Source organism: Rhea americana, unplaced genomic scaffold, assembly GCF_003343005.1.
Source record: "Rhea americana isolate MKP2758 unplaced genomic scaffold, rheAme1 scaffold_228, whole genome shotgun sequence".
Classification (NCBI taxonomy): domain Eukaryota; kingdom Metazoa; phylum Chordata; class Aves; order Rheiformes; family Rheidae; genus Rhea; species Rhea americana.
This window is the reverse complement of record NW_028186344.1, coordinates 991,042-1,010,683: the sequence shown is the minus strand read 5'-3', so window position 1 is coordinate 1,010,683 and position 19,642 is coordinate 991,042. Positions and strand designations below refer to the sequence as shown.

Sequence of the window (19,642 nt, the reverse complement as noted above, 5' to 3'; positions counted from 1 at the left end):
GCTCCTCAATTTTAAATTACTGCTGCTTCTCCTCGACTTCTTTGCATCAAACTTTGGAATAGCCTTCAGCAACCTAATGTGTGATATATTAGATTATGACCATTGTTTTATTTCCATTTGAAAAAGGTGTCAGAGGCAGAGAAACAAGGAAAGGCATGTCACTTTTTGAACTTTGGTGTAAGCACTTGCCTATCCCCAAATCATCCTCCTTTTGGGGACATCTGAAGTGATCATAAAGTGTATGTGCTCTTCTTAAAAACTGACAGATAGGCAAGACTTACAGTCTAGGGATATATCAAGGAAAACAAAGCTAACCCAATTCCACCTTCTCTGTCTTTTGTCTCATACATAAATGTCCAAACCAGAAGCAGAGTCTGCTATGCATTATGAGTCAAAAGTTTAAGATTTATTAAAAATGCTCATCTTTGATGGCACTGCATATTTTACACACCCAGTTCAAACTCTTTTTGTCACTTTCATTCAAATTCATGATTTGTCAATAAGTTTTTGTGCAATCTTTGCAGTTAACATCCTTCTCACATATAATGAATACTTGGAAGGACTTATTGGAAGGAATGGAAGGAATCTTAGTAAGAGGTAGAGAATCTTTTCAGGAGACATGAAGGGGAACAGACAGAGGGAAGCATCTCTATTCAGAAAGTTAGTGACCCACTATCCATGGGGCTCAATGTGCCATGAGGAGTACCTTCATATACACTGAAGAACACATCTACATCAATATGAATTTTAAGAATGTGAAATTGTTTCCATCAAAGTTGTCCGAGCAACACTACAACCTTCCTTGGAAGTAAAACAAATAGCCAGTAATCATGCTGTCATTGGATTGTGGTAAGATCCAGCATATTCCCCCACTGAAGGCCTTATGCACCCTGAAGAATGAATGTAGTCATGATTATTCAATTTCTTCCTTATCCAGTGAAGTCAAAGCCTTCTCCTGTAAGAGGAAGAAAAGTTACAATTATAGAAGCAGTGAGGAACCTCAGTGTATTTTCAAAACTGCAGTCAGTATATTTTCCAGTACAATTTCATGATCAATATCCTCATATTCTATCTACTTCAATGGACATGCATTTTACAGATGCTGAAGGTTTCTCATTCTCTTCATGAGGTGCTACGAGCTCCACTGCAAATGCCACACAGCAAATCCAGGGAAATGAGTTATAAAGGGCAGCAGCTCAAGACCACTGCTAGCAGAAGAACACCTTACACAACCAACTTTGGAAGAGGGACATGAAGATAAATAGATGCCTTTGTATACAGACAAGTGGAAGCATAGCACATCACAAGGGCAGATTGTATGAACTACTGAACTTCATCTTGTCTCCAGAACTGGCCAACAGCAGACTTCTAGGGAGGAATATAAGATGAGGGCAAGCATGCAGTAAAGTTTCTTAGTGTTTTTCCCAGCCTTCAGCTATCTGTGACAGAGATGCTGACTTGGCCAGGAATAACATTTTATTTTTAATAGCCCTCCATAAATTTCTCATATTAATTCTTGGACCTATGTAAATAAAAAACTTTCCGCACAGAGAAGATCTTGTCACAGCCTAAGCACACACTGTGTTAAAGAATAACTTTTCGTTTCCGTTTGCCTCTGGCTCATGCTAGTTTTATGAAAGTAGACTACTTCTAGGTGCCTTAGGCTATAAGTCAAGGGAGTAAAACTCATACCCAGCCACCCTGCTTCTGAATCCAAGGTGTGAAGTGTTCTCTGAGGTATTTTATTCCAAAGCCCAGAACCATGTTCATGGGATGGTTGTCCACAGCAGTAAGTCTGGTGGCAACTTCCAGTGCTAAGGCAACTTTGGTGCATTGTACTTGGCCTTCTGTCTGGCTTGTTGAGTCTGCTGAGACATCCTCCAGGATTAGATCAGTGATCCTCTCAAAGAAGGTATAGGACAGCATGTCTATAAAATGCTGATAGAAAGTCTTGTCCTTTTTGATCTGAAAATGAGAATAAGGATTGGTTAAATTTTTGTGATACTTGCTTTCCGCATCTCATTGGGAAAGTAGAGCATTTCTAGGTAATATCTATATAGATATATAGAGAGATTATAATCTAATCATGATGCTGATTGCAAAGGAAAACACACAAACCCCACACCTCACTGCAAAGCTGTTCCTTCAGGCTCAGCAGATGATTTGGAGGATTTTTTTTTTTTTTTTTTTTTTTTTTTTTTTGCATTTGAATCAGAGAAGCAGAGAGAAAAAAAAAGCAAATGAAGTATGACACATATCTAGGCCTGCAGGTTAGGAAATGAGGGAATACAGGAGCAGTGGGAGGGTGACACAAGAGCCAAGGCTATGAGAAGGGCCTGTGGTTCCTGCTGTGCTAAGCTCCCCTTACTCAGTTACAGTTTTTGCAACACTTTTTATTATATTTGGGTAACTCTGCTTCCATGTCCTCCATGTGGGAGTACACCTTTGCAGAGCAGAAGAGCAGCTGAAGAAGAGAGCTAAGGGTGCAGGTACTTACATTTTTAATAAAGAAAACACCCAGCTTTGCTCTAACTAATGGGCTCATGCAGGCCCATTCACTCAAAAAATTTATTTCCCTTTTCCCTACAACAACTGTAGAGTTTCTCTCCCTTCACTGGGAACAACTTGTACACCAAGTTTAATGCCAAGTCAAGTGTTCTCAGACTCAGTCAAGTCCTCAAGTTCCTCTGAAACTCAGTGGAAACTATGCAAGGAACTGCACAACCTCCCTGTTGTCTTCCCCCCTACTCTCCAAAAGAGATCTGTGCTAGTCCTCTGRTCTTAAGGAACTGAATGATGAAGGTTTCAGAAAGGCCCCAGTGTGGAAAGAGAAGTTCAGGCTAGAGATAATGAGAGCTGGGTTACAAAACATTCATTCCCAAGAAATGTTCAATCCCTCTTTCTCACATGTGTGTATGTACACATGCACACACACTCAAGCCTGTCTAGCTGCTGAAAACRTAAGTATTTACCTTTTTTTCTAGTTGATCCCCCGCTTGTCTTAACAGTACAACTATTGTTTGAATTATCTTTTCTTCATCTGTTAAAGAAAGAACAGCAGCATAAACACCACAGCCTTCCAGTYGGATCCAAACAGCGAGCTACAGTGAAAGCACTGGTGTCAACTCATCATGAAAATAACTGCTATTTGTGAAAAAAATCACAAGGTATTCTGTACACAGGCTTTAGGCAGAAGCTCACTGTTCAAGTCTGCATAGAGTAAGTCATGCTATTTCTCCATCTGCATAATATTTTGCTCTGGTTAAGGAGCTGGACAAGAATAGGGTCTTTAACATCTCATTGCTAGCCCTTTGTACCTTGAAGCATGACTGATACTAAGATACCACAAAAGAGCAGCTGGTAGAACTCTAAGAAAAATGAACTTAAAATTAGGAAGAAATATTCTCGCATCATTACCGGTTATACCTTTCATAATTCACTAGGACAATTTCCAGGTTTGTCAGTTTGTAACCAGAAATTCCTAGAAAGCTTGCATGAAAACTAGATCTCTGCAGACATTATGGAAGACAAGTAATTTAGATTTTTAACAGAGGTTAAAACCTCTGTTGACCAATGCTGTCCTCTCACCAGAGAGGGACTAGCCTTTAATCAAGACATTATTTCCCAAGGGAACAAGTCTTCGGCCTTAGAAGCTCAGTGTATTATTCTGTTCCCAGTTCTGCCTCTCCTAGCACTGCTCTGTGACCTTACTTTACTTCACCTCCACTCTCTTTCTTATGTCACACACCTTGTTGGATTTTTAAGGATGTTCTTTTTACTGCAGTAGCAGGCAGGACCTATGCAGCTAGAGCAGCCCCTGAAACATGGGTGACAGAGCCAGACTCAGCAGAGCAAACTTGTTTCTTCATAGACTCTTACCTCAGAACACATGACTGCTTCACCATGTCTAGAGGAAAATGCCTCAGTATGCAATACCAACCTGAGATACTTCCTATGAGCATAAAATTCTTCACCCTTACCATTTTCTTCACCCTTACTTCCATCAGTAGCATCTGCACCCTGTAGTTCTGGGCCCTGGGCATGAGCCAGCATCTCGAATGACACATCTGAAGGAGATGGCTGAAATCTGGAAGTAACAAGCTTGGCCAGCCTGTCTGCTATGTGGTCAACATTTGCCATTTCATCTGATTGGGAAGGGAGGGGGGGGGAGAATAAAAAAGACAATTAATATTTCTAGTAAATAACTCAAAGCTTTACTCATGTACATGCCCCCTGACCTGGTAGTGTCCAGAGGATATCAAGASACTCTTGCTCCTGATATCTTTGCTGTTGCCTAAGATCAGGTGGTAACAATTTAGAGAGACAAGTAATACATTACAATCCCTCTCTAGTTCTTAAGTAGCAGCTATACAGAGGCTATACAAAAACAAGTGTGAGTTTTGCTCACTAGCATACATCCTTGCACATAATAGATTAAGAAACTAGAGAGAACTGCTCTGTAGGACAGTGAATCTTAGACATTACCACAAGTGGTTTGTGAATGGCCACGAGTTCACCTGTAGGCCCAGATTTAGGAAAGATAGTGCATTTCAATGCTCCCTCCTTGTTCCCACTGGCTGATTCTGAGCACAGAGAAGCAGGCTTCACTTCAGAGGCACCTCTACCACAAAAGTTTTTCCTATGCTTGGCACTTGTGTTATATAGACATGAATATTGGGAGAACTCATCACCCTGCAGCCAGACTGGCTTTATCCACCTTGCGTAATGATGTTGTTCAAGACCTTCACAAGCTGAAGGCCTCACTGAGATAGGGGAGCCTAAAGGGGCTCCTGCTATAGCACTGAGCTATATGGAAGAGCTATAGCAAGGCTTATTTAAGCTGGGAGTTGCTCTTTCTTGCAATTAGCCTCCCTGAGGTTGGGATGTGAAACTTGATCTCACCACCACCATGACTGAGCAGCAGCTCCTGTGTGATCAGCAGACAGCAAGGCAAGCTCAGCAGCAGTCTGACCCATAACACGTGTGTAAAATTCACAAGCAGAGTTTATTGTGAGGGCAGCAGGGGTTAACGCAGTCAATAAAAACTGCAGTTCAAGGTTGGTGAATCAACCCCATGACATTTCCTTCCCTCCGACTGCATGCAGAGTTTGTTTGGAAGCTGCTGCACTTCTAGGAAGGGGATCAGGCCATTTCTGAGAGCATATGATTATGGCTTGGAAACATAAGATTAGGCAACGGTTTTTAAACAGAACAGGCCTCCTATTTAGACAAGTAATCCCCCAAAGTATCTCAATTTTTTGCAGCATAACCTGGCCAAACTTGCATTATAACTGCTAGCAATATATGCTACAAAAATAAAGTTTTAGGATTTCATCCAGCAATCTGCTGAAGGGCAGGCAAAGCACAAATTTGAAGTCAAACACCAGGTCCAGGGAGGTTAAGCCAAGCACGGTAAGGCTTTAGCTTGAGACCATGCTGCCACCTGCAGGGAAAATGATGGTGCATTGGAGGAACCATTAAGGGATTGACTCTGAAACTCCTGGGAACTTTCTTCGACAATATAAAAATAAAATAGAAATAAAATGTAAAAATAAAATGGAAATTAAAATGGACATCATAGGATGCGATATACATCCTTGGTAACAAAACCATGGAAAGTGACGATCATTTCCTTGCAGCAAAATGCACCAGGCAGGGGCAAAGAACCTCTCTTGGAACATCCCAAGAGATGTCCCAAGCTGTCAAATCCAGCTTGGGTCATGTAATTGGCAGCATTGCCAAATTAACATTTGATAGGTTAGAGAATTATGGGTTTAGTGAGCAGGAGCTGGTCCAGGACAATTAAACTGATTGGGGTTGGGCTTTAGGCTGGAGACATGAGTGATGGATAATCTTTAGAAATGGATAATCTTTAGAAATATCTTTAAATATGGCAAAGGGGGAAAGCAAAATTGTCATCAGCAAGTCCCTTAGCCAGTAGTATCAAGCAAGGACAAATTAAAGAAACAAAACCCCCTTATTTACAAAATATGAAAACACCATTGTAAACTATCATATACTGTATATGGCTACTTAATGGGGATACCTCTCTCAATCGTTTGTGAGAAATTAAGGTATGACTTATTTTCCAGAGTAGAAAAGATAAAAATCTCATTGTGCACAGTGTAGCAACTCATGCACAGCTGGCTTTGGGCATTGGGGTACAAGTCATTTACATTGATGGCATAAGTTTAGATGAATACCTTTCACCCACCAACTCTTCTTCCAAAACATGGGAGGGCAGGTTCAGATTTACTGTGGGAAAGTCCCCCCTCAGCTTTCTCAAAAGCAAGATCTGGTCTCTTCTCAACCAGCCTCTGTTCAAATATTGTTTCTTTTTAATCTTCTCTTCTCTGTCAAGGACTGTACTTGAGAGGAATCCTGTGGTAGTGGTAGCAATGTATGGAGGTTAAAATAACTCCAGAAGACTGTTTCCATTTGAGTTCTAACAGCAGTGGGGATTATGAGAGGCAGCCTAGAGGCATAGGGCTTCTCTGCGCTTAGGTCTGGCTGCTGCCAATTGCATGGCTTCACGGAGTTTAAAGCTGAGTCTAACAATTTGGTCTTTAGTGTGGAATATGCATCCCATGATAAAGCTCCTAAATAGGCCTTCATATAACTTCTCCTCCCTGATTTTTGTGCGGAAATCTTCTGCCTGACCAGTGTTTCATGTTTTATTTCTAGTCAGGTGTGAAATGCTTGAAAAAAATAACCTGTACAGCTATATGTTATTCAACACCGTATAGTGGAAAACAAACACACACAGTCACAAGCACAAATTGCATGCGCAAGCACTAGTGAAGATCCGGCAATCTGACTTCCTAATCAGGACTCAATAGAACTAGCATAAAAGATGATTGAGCAGTGAAAAAGAACCTTCCTGTTCTTCCTGCCTTTCCACAGGCTACTGGCTATTTAAGCTATTTAGAGAGAGAGAGATTTAAAGACAAACAACAGCAAAAGAGAAGAACTAAAATATACCTGTCAGACGCTCATGCTTCACTTCTTGAGGTCCCTGAAGCTGTATCTCAGGAAGATAGAAACACTCTGTGGAACTTCGGGGCAAGAATGGCTTTTGGGGCAATGAAGGCTTTGGGGATTTTTCATGTTTTTCTCTGCCGAAGAAAGAGGGTAGACAATATTTTGAGAGGTATCTTTGTCTTGCTTGCTTTTGGCTTTGGCTTTGACACACAGCGCCCTGCGAAACCTCTGTCTGGTTTGGTCGAACTTTATTACCTTGATTTTCAAGCACTATTTGTCTCCTGATTAAGGATGAGGATTTCTGCATATTAGCTTCCTTTTTAATAAGTTTCCCGTATTTACCGACAGACAACCGCCGCTGTGCATAGGCCATTAGAATCTTGTATTCTATGCTGTTTCGCTCATCATCATCCAGAGGTATTTCTTCCATATCAGCATCATTTGGTGAAGACATCGTGATCCCTGCAAGAACATATTCTCCATTTTAATGTCCTATGGAGCAGGCAGTTTTTCATGAATACCTGCCAGTACTTTACATCTCTAAAGAACCTTGCATTGAACACCTCAGTGTGGTAAATCTTGCAGTACTTTGAAGCCAGAGAAATACTATTTTCTAGAAAGGGAATTTGGTTACAGAGCAATACCTCAAAGAGAAATCCAGGCAATAAATGAATAGGAATGAGATAATACATTGCATTGATCTTAATTGAAATTAGTTCCTCGGTGAGATTCTTCTTTTACTCAGCCCGTGTGCTTTACACATATCACTGTTTTGTCTTAGTGCAAGAGTACTCTTACTTAGGTAATATTTGCTCATAGGTATACGCTTTAAAAAAAAGAAGTAGCACAATTTAGCAAGCAAATGCAGTGTCTCACAATCACTGATGACAGATTTTTCTGCAGAAACAGAAATGTACAGGTGCCTTATGTAGGAAGGATGAGGAAATTCAAGGAGTATTCAATAACTGGGCTGCAGTGCAGAGAAAAGGAAAGATCATAGCAATAATACTGATTCTCAGAATGGAAAAAAAAGTGATTCATCAAAGCACTGCAAAGGAAAAGACTATCCTGTACTCAAATGACACCACAAAACAAGTATCTGAACGAATAAGAATTCTACTTTCAGAGGAACCTTTGAAAAGTCTAGGCCCTGAGTGCTCTAGGTAGGAAAGCAAACAAGAACTAGCCTAAACATTAGGAAAAGAGGTATATATATATATATATATGCGTGTATATATATATATGTATATATATATAAAAAAATATATATAAAAATAATATATACATATTAAAAATTCATATATTATAATGTTCTCAAATATTTCTTCATTTAAAGGCACCTGACTCAAGCACCTTGCATGTTTGAGGGCATGCAAGGGATGGTGCAGTGGCACAGACCTATTGTAACTTGTCCTTGTCCAGCTAGACATGTCAAACCCACAGTATGCATGCACACATTGCCATCTTCCTGTTTCCCAGTGCAGCACAGCTTAGCAAATCACAGTCCCACTCAGAGTGAAACTACTCTTAGGTTCTGGCTTTGCATTAGACTCATTTACTTCTGTTTCCAAGGACATGTGTCTCTGAGCAGCCAGCAGGCTGCCTCGAACATCTCCATTTAATACACCATGTGTGCAAAGTCAGACAAAACTACACACATGTCCAGAAGCTGTCACAAAAATCTCTTTGAAAAGCCAAAATTGGAGGTTTCTCTTCCCACTGTCCTCTCTCAAACAAGTTCCAAATTCACACAAAAAAACATAGGCATTCAGACCAAGAAAGAAAAAAAAATTGAAGTTAATTCCTTCCTGTCTGGAATATCACTCAGCTATTTGCTGCTATGAATATAACACTATTTCTGATATGTTTCCAACAGGATGTTTAAATCTTAAATATGGAGACTCATATTTGGAAGTTAAACAAAAGCACCACACATGCACATACACATACACCTACAACCAAGCTAAAGAAAAGTCAGTGGAACAGGGTGCCTTGCACCCCTGTGCATTTTTAACTCTCACCCTTGGGATAAGTGCAAGCTGTATCCACCAATTCAGTATTTTGTGGAATCCAACAAAGTAGCTGCTCTGCAGAAGGTAACTTTATATTGTAGTCATATTCTGCAAAAGCACCCAGATACTGCCCTGAAGAGGAAAGTGTGAAAAATGTCCAGGGTATCCTACTTCTTTACAGGCACTTGGCAGAAAAACTTAGAGTCAGGAAGATTATAGGACTGCAGTTTAATTTCTGATCGCTTACCCTTTGGAAAGATCTCCTGTGCAGAGCTGTGAAGCTATTAGTTACTTCATCCAGACTCAGAAAAGAACAGAAGTTGCAGGGTTTCTGTCCTTCTTTTACTCACTCTAAAAAATATTCTTTCTCAGGTCTAACCAAGAGGATGAAATAAGTCATATACGTATGTTTGAAGTGCCAATTTTTCAGCTGGTATAAACCATCTAAGAAGTTCCACCAAAATTCACAGGAATATAATGACTTACCTTTACCAAAAATCTGGCCCTATACTTCTAAACACTTTGGAAAAATGCTTGGAAATCAGAAGAAATTTGGAATTTGTAAAAGACATCTCATTACAAGTTCATCTTTTTTCACCACTCACATATAAAGGACAGCATATATCTTTTGGATGCAGGTATTGTTAGGACTGACATACTTAAAGGAGCTTAATACAAAAAGTTTGAAGTGACTGATTGATCAAAAAAATGCCCACGTCCCACCAAGTTATTGAAGAGGAAACAAATTTCAAGTGATTTGTAACCTGATTTTCAATACAACTTTTAATATAAGATTTAAACTTCATTTTGATAGAGTTTCACATATTCAAACTTTTAACTTAAACATTATTTCAGTTGTGGCACTCTGCTGTTTTGCCATTATTTGCAGAAAGCATCCAACATAACAAAACTTAGATAAGCCACTTACATCTGGTATGTTAAATTGTTTTTTATTTTTTTGTTTAGCCAGTGGAGGAAAAAAAGGAACACACAAAAAAGCTTCCCCATAAAATGTATACGCATTAGAGATTAGACCAACCCCAAACCCACAGTTTATACTTACCCATAGTCGAGAAGGAGAAGGGTGGAAAGGAGGAGAAGAAACCTGTAACTGCCATACTGCAGGTCCAGTGCTACAATTCCTCTTACCTTGCACTGCAAAGTGCATCTATACAGATCACAGCTTGCATGCTATTTTAGAGATTCCTTTCTTTTTGCTCAAGAGAAAGGACTGTGCCAGAYGCTGCTTTGAGATTGCACTAGCTTCCTCATACACCTCAGGTCAGTATTTAGAGCAAAACACTACAGAATTTAGAATGGGAGCACTGTGGCAAGGAGAGAGAGAGAAAGAAATGAGAAATGACTTGTTTATCTGTCTTATTGGAGCTTATGTTAATTAACTCCACGAGTGAGCCAAAATATAATTTCCCAGTCTTAGTGAAGTTGTCATTGAAACACCACCATCCCAAGCCTCCAAAAGATTAGTCTCACATGCGTGGCAGCAGCCTCTCAGACGTCCCTTTCCCCATGTGAGTTTGGATCATGCAGCTTCCTATTTTGTGCTAGCAGTGTGTTGCAATTTAATGTCGAGATGTTCAATGTTTAGAAATCTAGACTCAACTTCATGTGGCAAAATATCTCACTGTTCCCTAACCATGCTCTTGGGCTGCCTTGAGATGTTCAACAGGTCTCCAGAGACCAGCCTTACAGAGTCTGCAAGGGAAACCAAAAGCCCAACAGGAACAAGTCAGTAAGACATGGTTATAAGAAATAAAACAAGTGGAGAAAAAGAGAGAACTGGAAATACATAGAGAAAAAAGAACTGAAATGTGGCAGGACAGGCCCAGGGCTGTTGAACCTTCACTCATCTAACCCAGCCCTCAAGATCAGACACAGACACTAGTCAGAACAGCACAGCCTTCCCCCTATGAGCACTCTCTATCACATTTCAAATAATTTATATGGTATTCATATACACTGAATTTTCACTAATATAACCATTGCTGAACAGCAAGAAGAATAAGCTGTACTACCATAAGAAATCATTACAGCCCTATACATGGAACCATTACTTGTACACTATATGTTAAGAACTAGGCCAATTCGAAACACCCTTGAAAGTGGCTGTACATATAAAATTCAACCTAGAATTCAAACCTAGTCTCCTAAATAGGGATAAATGCAGACCTTTAGCAGGAGGTCAGATATTGCTAAAATTATTACATAACATCAGATAAGCACTTCTGCATCAGACACAGCCATGCAGCTAAACCTGCACCATGCTCTGATGGGAAGCTCTGAGAAAGGAAACAAATCATGCTGGTAAAAATGTGATATTGGTGCTTACAAATTGGTGCTTTTTTTAGCATAGCTGTCTTGGTAAGAAATCTCACCCCATTGTGTACAGCTAAGCCAGAGGAGTACAAAAACAGAACAAGGACTCACAGTTTATAGATTATTCATGCCACTACTTACAGCTGACAAGAAAAGAAGCTACCATCATCATACTGGCTGATGTTTAAAAAGGAAAAAGTATCAGTAGTTAATTTGTTATTCAGTGCTTTTTAAAGGTTGAAACCTTAATTTGTGGCTTACTCTTCAGAGTTACTTCTCCATACAACAACCAAGTTATTTTTCCAGTAGCCTCACAAGGCTGAGCTAGAGACAAATCAGTCTTTGTACAGAAGCAGCACTCACTTTGCAGGAACTGTCTCTCAGAAATGAGTTTCTATATAGCTTGTCTTTTAATGTATGCACTGATTTGGTTTGATAAGTGCTTGGAAGCCCTGCAAGAAGCTAAAACCAGAATCTGCATATTATTTCCTAGGATGATTAAAAGAAACTTGGAAGATCAGATTATGGAGTATAGCAGCATGGTCTCATTCTGTCTGTTTAAAAACTCTGTTCTAAATTATTTATTTTCTGGATTTTGTAGGCCTCTGAGGAAACCACATTAACCCCTCCTTCCTTGTTCTTCTCTAGATCTTTTCCTTCCATCACTAAATGTTACATCTATATGCTATTTTTCAGAAAATGGAAACTGAATTGTCATCTCTCATACTGGTACATTTACCTGTAACTCTTCCTCCACTTCAGAAATTATCTGCCAGAACCAAGAAATTTGGCAAAAATACCTACAGACTTCTCTGACCAGCAGAAATAACAAATCCCAGTTTCCTGTGGATTCTCTCGGATCCAGTAATGGTGCACTTGCACCTTTCCTCATCCTGAGTCTACTTAAAACAAAACTTGTAATACTGTAACAACTTTAAACACTACCCTAGAACAATTGCAAGCAAATTAAACTACATGGTTGAGATGTTTATTATATGTGGTTGAGTGGGTGGGATAGAGAAAGGGAACCATAAAAAAGAGATATACCAGCAAGGTGACAGTTTAATCTTTGTTTTCCTAGGAAAGTAAATCAAAACAGATTTTTAAGGTTCATGTCTGTAGAGACAAAAGGAAAAAGGAGGGGAAAATGTATCTTAAAAGTTTCAAAGAATACAAAATAGCTTTTGATTTGGAGGGTGTTCAGATGAAGCAGTATGTAGGCTATGCCATTTCAGGACATTTGTTTTACAAAATCACAGAATGGTTGAGGTTGGAAGGGACCTTTGTAGATCATCTAGTCCAACCCCCCTGCTCAAGCAGGGTCACCTGGAGGTTATGTCTCAAGGTTATATCTCAACAGCCCTTACTTAGCAGTTGTGAACCTGAGGGCAGTTTTGCATAGCCACAGGCTAACTCTCCTGGAGGCCAGCTCTGCTGAAGGCCAACCCTACTGGGGCATTCTACTGTCCTTCCCACTCCAACAGCCACAGGCACAGGCTAATTACGCTGCCATTTCTTCAGCAGGAATTTCATCTCACTGCAACACAGAGAGCCATGGGATTTGCCTGCAAAAAGAGGCAACGTCAGTGCTGACCCTGATAGCCAACTCAATTCACCATTACGTATGCTCTCACCAGTACTAGATAAATGCCAGGGAAGCACAAGCAGCTAGATAGTTTTCTAGCCAGAAGCAGTACCTGCCCTGAAAGACATGACACATTAAATAGGCGATGCAGGTAAGAAAAGTGAAAGAGGCCCCCCCTGAAATTATTCTTATGATGTGGTCTGTTTGCTCTCTCTCATCCAGCAAAGGGAAATGTGTTTGCTAGACCGGGATACTAGTTTTGAAAAAAACATTTTGATGTAATGTTAGAGAAAGACTATCAAAATAAAACCCACCACTCTTTCCCTTAGTGACTCATCACAGGTGCAGGTCTTTCCTTTCAGCTCTGCTTTTTTTCTCACAGAGGAAAGGAGAACTACCATACATCTGTGAAGTTCATTAGCACTTAAGCAGCACACTTCATTGGAGTAATATTTTGTATGTATTGAGTCAGCCATTTGCATAAATCCTTTAAAAGATAGGTAATGTCTATGCAAGAAAGACAATACAGTTTTAAACGGAACAGATGCAGTGCGAAGCAGTATTGGGCTTACATACAAACCAGCCCAGTGGTTAGGATATGTCCACATGGTACCACAATTTAGTTGCCTCCAGGATGGAAAGCAATAACTTGCAAGCTGAAGGATAATATACCCTTTATTTAATTTTAACTAAATAAGACACAACATAATTAGTAAAGGTAAAGTTACACTAGGATGCCAAGGAAAACATCCCCAGTGGCAACAGATTTTTCATGCACATTGCTGCATAACAGATGGAACGCACACGATAGAAGCAGGATTACTTTGATAAATGTCTCTCAGAAGAGAAAATATCTGCTTGTCTGTGGCTGGACAGAAGTATTTCCCGTATTCAAAGCTGAGGGGCTAGCTGAAAGTCTCCTGAGTAGGCAGACTTGAGAAGGGAAATGGTGTGTTACTTGGCTTTCAGTGCCAGTGGAAATGGTAAGGCATATATTTGTGACATCCAGGAGATTAAATCGACTACCACTGTGCAGCAAAGATCCAGCAGCAAAAAGCGAAGACTAGATCTGGTTGTTGAGGATTTTAGGGGAGAATGGCACCTGTTGAAACCCCTCCATCACTTATTTGCTGAATACCAATTGTAAAAGAAGGCAACCTACCTGCAAGACGTAACTTAGCTTTAACTGGGCTGACTGTAAGAATCAGGTGATAAGGATATAAATTCTACAGGAATTCATTAGAGTAAACTTCAAATTCTACTTTTCACATGTAAATGTAGTGTGGCTGGCAGAAAATAACCTTGATCTACTTGGTTAGACATGTAAACTATTTTTTCCAAAGCACATAGTCAATAGCAGCAGTTTTGCATGGCTGTTCCAAAAGTCCTAAGGGCGTTCCTTCCTTCCTTTATTTTTTGACATTACAACTAAACCTGAAAGTACATTGTTCTGTAACCAATTTAACTATGATAAATATAGAAGTTTAATACACATATAATAAGATTCAGAGACTCTTATACTGGATTATAGACAATCAGGCACTGTAGGATAAAAACTAAGTTCAGAAAAGAAAAGGGATTTTTTTTACCTTTCAGGTCTATTGTACCAGCAACCCTGAGTGCCTGCTGATCTGAATCCTTTCTCCTTTTCTTCCAGTGACTAGATTTTTTTCATTAGAGCCAGTTTCACATGCATACCAGTTCCCTTTAGTAAAAGAGACTTAACTTCTTTTATTTAGTATTTTCAGTCTTTCATCATAAGCTTTCATTGAGAAGAGCACGGCACTTTCAATAAAAAGTGCCTGTGTACTTCCTTATGAGAACAATGTTCAAACAAGTCAGTTTATTTATAAAAAGCAAAAAGGGTGTGACCTGCCCCTTATTCATGTGACTTGGTTTGAATAGCATATCAGGCAAGGGGAAAAAAATGTACGGCTATTTTCGGCATCTTGCCAAATATTATCTTTTTTTCTTGTAAAATCTTTTTTCAGCATGGTACAGGTCAAATTAAATCTCATTTTGATACAGATAATTTTCCTGAGAAGTTCTGAAAGCAGTTATACCCCTTTCTCTATAAGCAGCAATAAGCTATTCAATGCTATGTTTTTTCATACTTTATTGCTTTGATTCAAAATTGCGTTAAACATTAACTAGATAAAATCATTGTGAGTCTTTTACCAGTGATATGGCATTGCCTCACATGGATTTTGCTTGCACAGCTATTGTAACTCTTATACCAAAACTGTGATCTAGTTACGCATATAAGTAACTACAAGTTAAATAGGTCAAGAGCAGTTTGAAAGGGCTTTTCACCATATCAGTAATCTTCCATTTTCTATATAAGCTTGTTGATGAAGTTGCAAGTTAGGACAGGTCTGATGCATGTGAAAGAAGGTGAAGGCTTTTGCTTATCTGTCAAAGGGAGCCAGCCACCGCTTTGCAGCATGGTGCACCCCATTTGAGTCAGGAAGGGATCTCTTCCCAAGAACAACACAACTGAGGCTATGCCTGTATCCGAGACTGTTGCAAAGAAAATGTGCGCCTGGCAGCTTTTCTGTGAAGTGGAGAATTTACTACTAGAAACAGAAACGTGAACAAAGCCAAATTTTGCATTTCCAGGAAATAGTGGCTCCGGGTTTGCTTTATAAGCTTATAGAAGCTTTTTGTTCATGCTCACTGAGGCTTTCAATTTCCTTCCTGCTTTACTAGGGCCAACTGACCTCAGAGCAATAACAGCAGATGTAAAGCCTGCATATGATGGATTATTAACAATCTATCATTTTATGCACTGCAAAAACTTCAATTTTCATCTTCTTAATATATGCCATAACACAGTGCAGAATATACTTTCTCCAAAACCAGCTTATTTTGCAGTATTTCCTTACAAAGAGGAGGAGAAAGAAGTAGCTGAAGCCCAGAAAAGAACAGGGTAGCCTGCTGAAGCAAGAAAAAAAGAAGTAAGCAATCATACCTTTAAAAGTGCTATTCTGTATTTTATAGCATCATTCAAAAAGTAAGAGGACTGAGAAAAAACATATTAATATTGAATCTACTCTACTTTATATACTCTATTCCTATAGAAATTATTGCATTGTCATCCTATGTTACAGCATGAGGAGGCAGGAAAATTTTGGTCATTTCTCCACTCAGCATTTTGTTGACCTTACAACCAGAGCTGGATGTGTATCCATGCATAATCTCTGAAATACCCCAGCAAAGCCAAACCTTGTGCTGTTGAGGAAGCATCAGCATCACCACCCATGAAGTAATGACCTCTTCTGACATACTGACATATCCAACCCATCACTCGCATTTATTTCTGCAGTTTCCCATCCCAGGCCCAGAACATCCCTATATCCATAACAGCAGCCATTCTGGGAATACTTTTAAATGAAAATACTTGGACATCCTGCACATATAAAATTAATGGCTGGAGGGACCTGAGTATGTCTGCTAYGAAGCAATGTTAGGAGCAGGGATGTTCCTAAGCATGCTGCAGGTAATTTGGGCAGATATGGGTGTAAGGAGAAGCTCAGTCTGACCAGGACTCTGCTTTTTCTGGCAGTAGCTTTTTCAAACAAAGCTGGAAAGAGACCCAGAGGAGGCAAGAGGCATCTAAAAGGGAAACTCACATAGATATAATACAATATATTTTTAATGAACTTTAACTATTTCTGCTTAATTTCTTTGCTGTTTTCCTCTCATGTTTTTTCCTGCCAAGGAAAATTTATTTTAAAAGCCGGTCATGGAAAAGGATAGAAGACCAAAAATTCTGAATAATGACAGTATAATTCTCAGATTTATAGGAGATTCATGTGCAGTTCTCAGTCCCTTCATGCTTCTTCTTAAATCAAGATCTGAACTAAGTCCTGTTTTGCTTGTAATACGGATACTAGTTACTGTTTCCTGCAGTCCCTCAGGTTATCTTCTCAGGTTTCTTACTTTTCTGTTTGCCATCTGTCTTATCTAACTCCTCCGCCCCCCATTTAAATAGCTCCTTTACATTTAGATAACCCTACTAGATGTTTGACATTGACTGTAGGTCTCCAAAAGGAGTAAGATACTATAAGCTTTCTTTCATTTCCCTCTTTGGATAATTTAAGTCAGCTATAAGCTAGTCTCAGTTTTGCTTCTGCTTATTTTAAAGCTTAAAATTCTTAATCTCTGAACCTTTGATTTGCACAATCTGTAAAGGGACATTTGAAAACAAAACCATTGCTTTCACTGAATTTCAGAGTGCCTGTAGAGATTCATTGTTACTACATATATTGAATCACAGAATCACAATATCATAGAATGGGTTAGGTTGGAAGGGACCTCTGTAGATCATCTAGTCCAACCCCCCTGCCCAAGAGCATGTTAGACAGGATTGCGTCCAGCTGGGTTTTGAATATCTCCAGAGAAGGAGACTCCACAACCTCTCCGGGGCAATCTGGTCCAGGGCTCTGTCACTCTCACAGTGAAGAAATTCCTCAACATATTCAGGTGGAACTGCCTGTGTTTCTGTTTGTGCCCATTGCCTCTTGTACTGTTGCATGGCACTACTGAAAAGAGTTTGGCCCCATCCCCTTGACACCCTCCCTTCAGATACTTATACACATTGATAAGATCCCCTCTCAGTCTTCTCTTCTCCAGGCTGAACAGGCCCAGCTCTCGCAGTCATTCCTCATAGGGCAGATGCTTCACTCCTCTCTGATCATCTTCATAGCCCTACACTGGATTCTCTCCAGTAGCTCCATCTCTCTCTTGTACTGGGGAACCCAGAACTGGACACAGTACTCGASATGAGGCCTCACCAGGGCTGAGTAGAGCAACAGGATCACCTCCCTTGACCTGCTGGCAACACTCTTCCTGATGCACCCAAGGACACCATTGGCCTTCTTGGCCACAAGGGCACATTGCTGGCTCATGGTCAATCTGTTGTCCACCAGCACTCCCAGGTCTTTCTCTGCAGAGCTGCTCTCCAGAAGGTCAGCCCCCAGCTTGTACTGGTGCCTAGGGTTATTCCTCCCTAGGTACAGGACCCTGCACTTGCTCTTGTTGAACCTCAGGAGGTTTCTCTGCACCCAGCTCTCCAGCCTGTCCAGGTCTCTCTGAATGACAGCACAGCCCTCAGGTGTGTCAGTCACTCCTCCCAGCTTGGTATCATCAGCAAACTTGCTGAGGAGGCACTCTGTCCCTTCACCCAGGTCATTGATGAATAAGTTGAACAAGACTGGCCCCAGTACTGAGAGGTGGGGAACTCCACTAGCCACAGGCATCCAACTAGACTTTGTGCCACTGATGACTGAATCAAAAGTATTAGAGGTATTATTTACTCTCAAAAACTAGGAAGAGTTTGTGACTTCTGGTGAAACTAGTTGATTCCAGAAGGGAAAAATAAATCTAAAAGGAAAAGAATGGTTGTTCTGAGGCAAGGAAAGTACTTAAAAAAGGAGGGGGGGCAATCCCCCCCCCAACCTAAACATTCATCCATTTTTAGCTGAAATGATTTGGAGCAACTTCAACATTTAATTAGTCCTTGCCTTATGAATTTGAAACATCTGAGGCTAACATGCCTTTGTAGACGTGATGGTTCTCTCTGAAGGATATTTTTCTAACTGAAACCTAGAAAACAGTACCATTCACCAAATAAAGGTAGGAGAATAAGAGAACCACCAAACCAGACACACCATTAGCCAAACTTCAGGGAAGATAAATGAATCACAGCAGCTCTTGGCAGCACTGGCATCCTTTGTGCATTTGCACAAGCTTGACTCTGTGGATTCCTACTTAAGGTCAGCAAGTGATGCCTACTGTTAATGAATACTGAAACCTTTGCAGGGATAAAATGGCAGTGTTAGGCAGACACGGCTCACTCTGCTCACATATCCTTTTGCAGGCCCAGAGATACCTGTTAATTCAGTGGAGGTCTAGCACACCAGAAGGGTAGGAAACTTCCAACAGGGAGGAAAATCAGCTTTTCATTCCAGGTGGGAGGTACTTCTAGTGGTGGTGGAATGCCTTCATCAATAGCAGCATGAGAAGTGCTGCTTGTGGAAAGATGAGGGGCTAGGCTGCTGAATATCAAAGAGTTTTCTGTAGGGAATGTGGGGAGATTTTTTCCTTGAATGTGATTTTCCCCATATTAATGTGAACAAACCCTCGTGCGAAGCTGGTGGAGAGAGAAAAAGGCATCGAGCAGCGACACCTGGTGGTCACCGGTTCTTACAAAGTGCGCTGGCGATGCACACTCCCTACAGTTGGTTCAAAATGAGGAGAAAAAACAGCATTACCCTCATGCAGGTTTGAAAAATTGTCCTCTCTGTAAATAGCTTAAAGAAACTCATGGTTAAATCAACCAGCTTCTCTACTATGAAACTAGAATGGGAGTTGATTTTGATGCTGCTGCTGGGAAAGAAAGCAACAGGTCAGATGCAAACGTTCCTTCGTTCTTCTTCTTGAGATTACAAAGTTCATATGTATGTCTAAGAGACAAACTAGCTTTGGAAAAAGATTAAGGAAATAAAATACAGCTATATATAATTACTTTTTGTCTTGATCCTGACCTGCAGCTCTGCGCATTTCAAGTCATGTAAGGCAAAAGCCCTTTTCCCAGCCTCCCTACCTGATCCTAAAACAAGCCCTAAAATAAGTTTGTTTTCGGTTAGTACAGAATGCTGCCTGTCCTGAGGGACAAGGATGTATACCAGAGCCTGGGAACTAGTGTAGCATAACAAGGTTTCAGTCA

At 40.3% G+C, this 19,642-nt stretch overlaps 1 protein-coding gene across 2 annotated transcripts; it reads right to left on the bottom strand.

The window, feature by feature from the left end:
• Window positions 1–399: 399 nt before the first annotated feature.
• BCL2L14 (BCL2 like 14) lies at window positions 400–14,625 on the bottom strand. 2 transcript variants are annotated; one of them, XM_085305923.1, is made up of 6 exons: window positions 14,502–14,625; window positions 6,982–7,443; window positions 3,981–4,145; window positions 2,973–3,040; window positions 1,693–1,965; window positions 400–955 (listed from the first exon to the last, which is right to left on the bottom strand). In XM_085305923.1, the coding sequence occupies exons 2-6, from the start codon at window positions 7,433–7,435 to the stop codon at window positions 914–916; spliced, it is 1,002 nt and encodes a 333-aa protein (XP_085162049.1). In that variant the 5' UTR covers window positions 7,436–7,443; window positions 14,502–14,625; the 3' UTR covers window positions 400–913. The 2 variants fall into 2 exon arrangements, with proteins under 2 accessions (XP_085162049.1, XP_085162050.1); XM_085305924.1 differs by having other exon boundaries at window positions 3,999–4,145.
• Window positions 14,626–19,642: the final 5,017 nt, after the last annotated feature.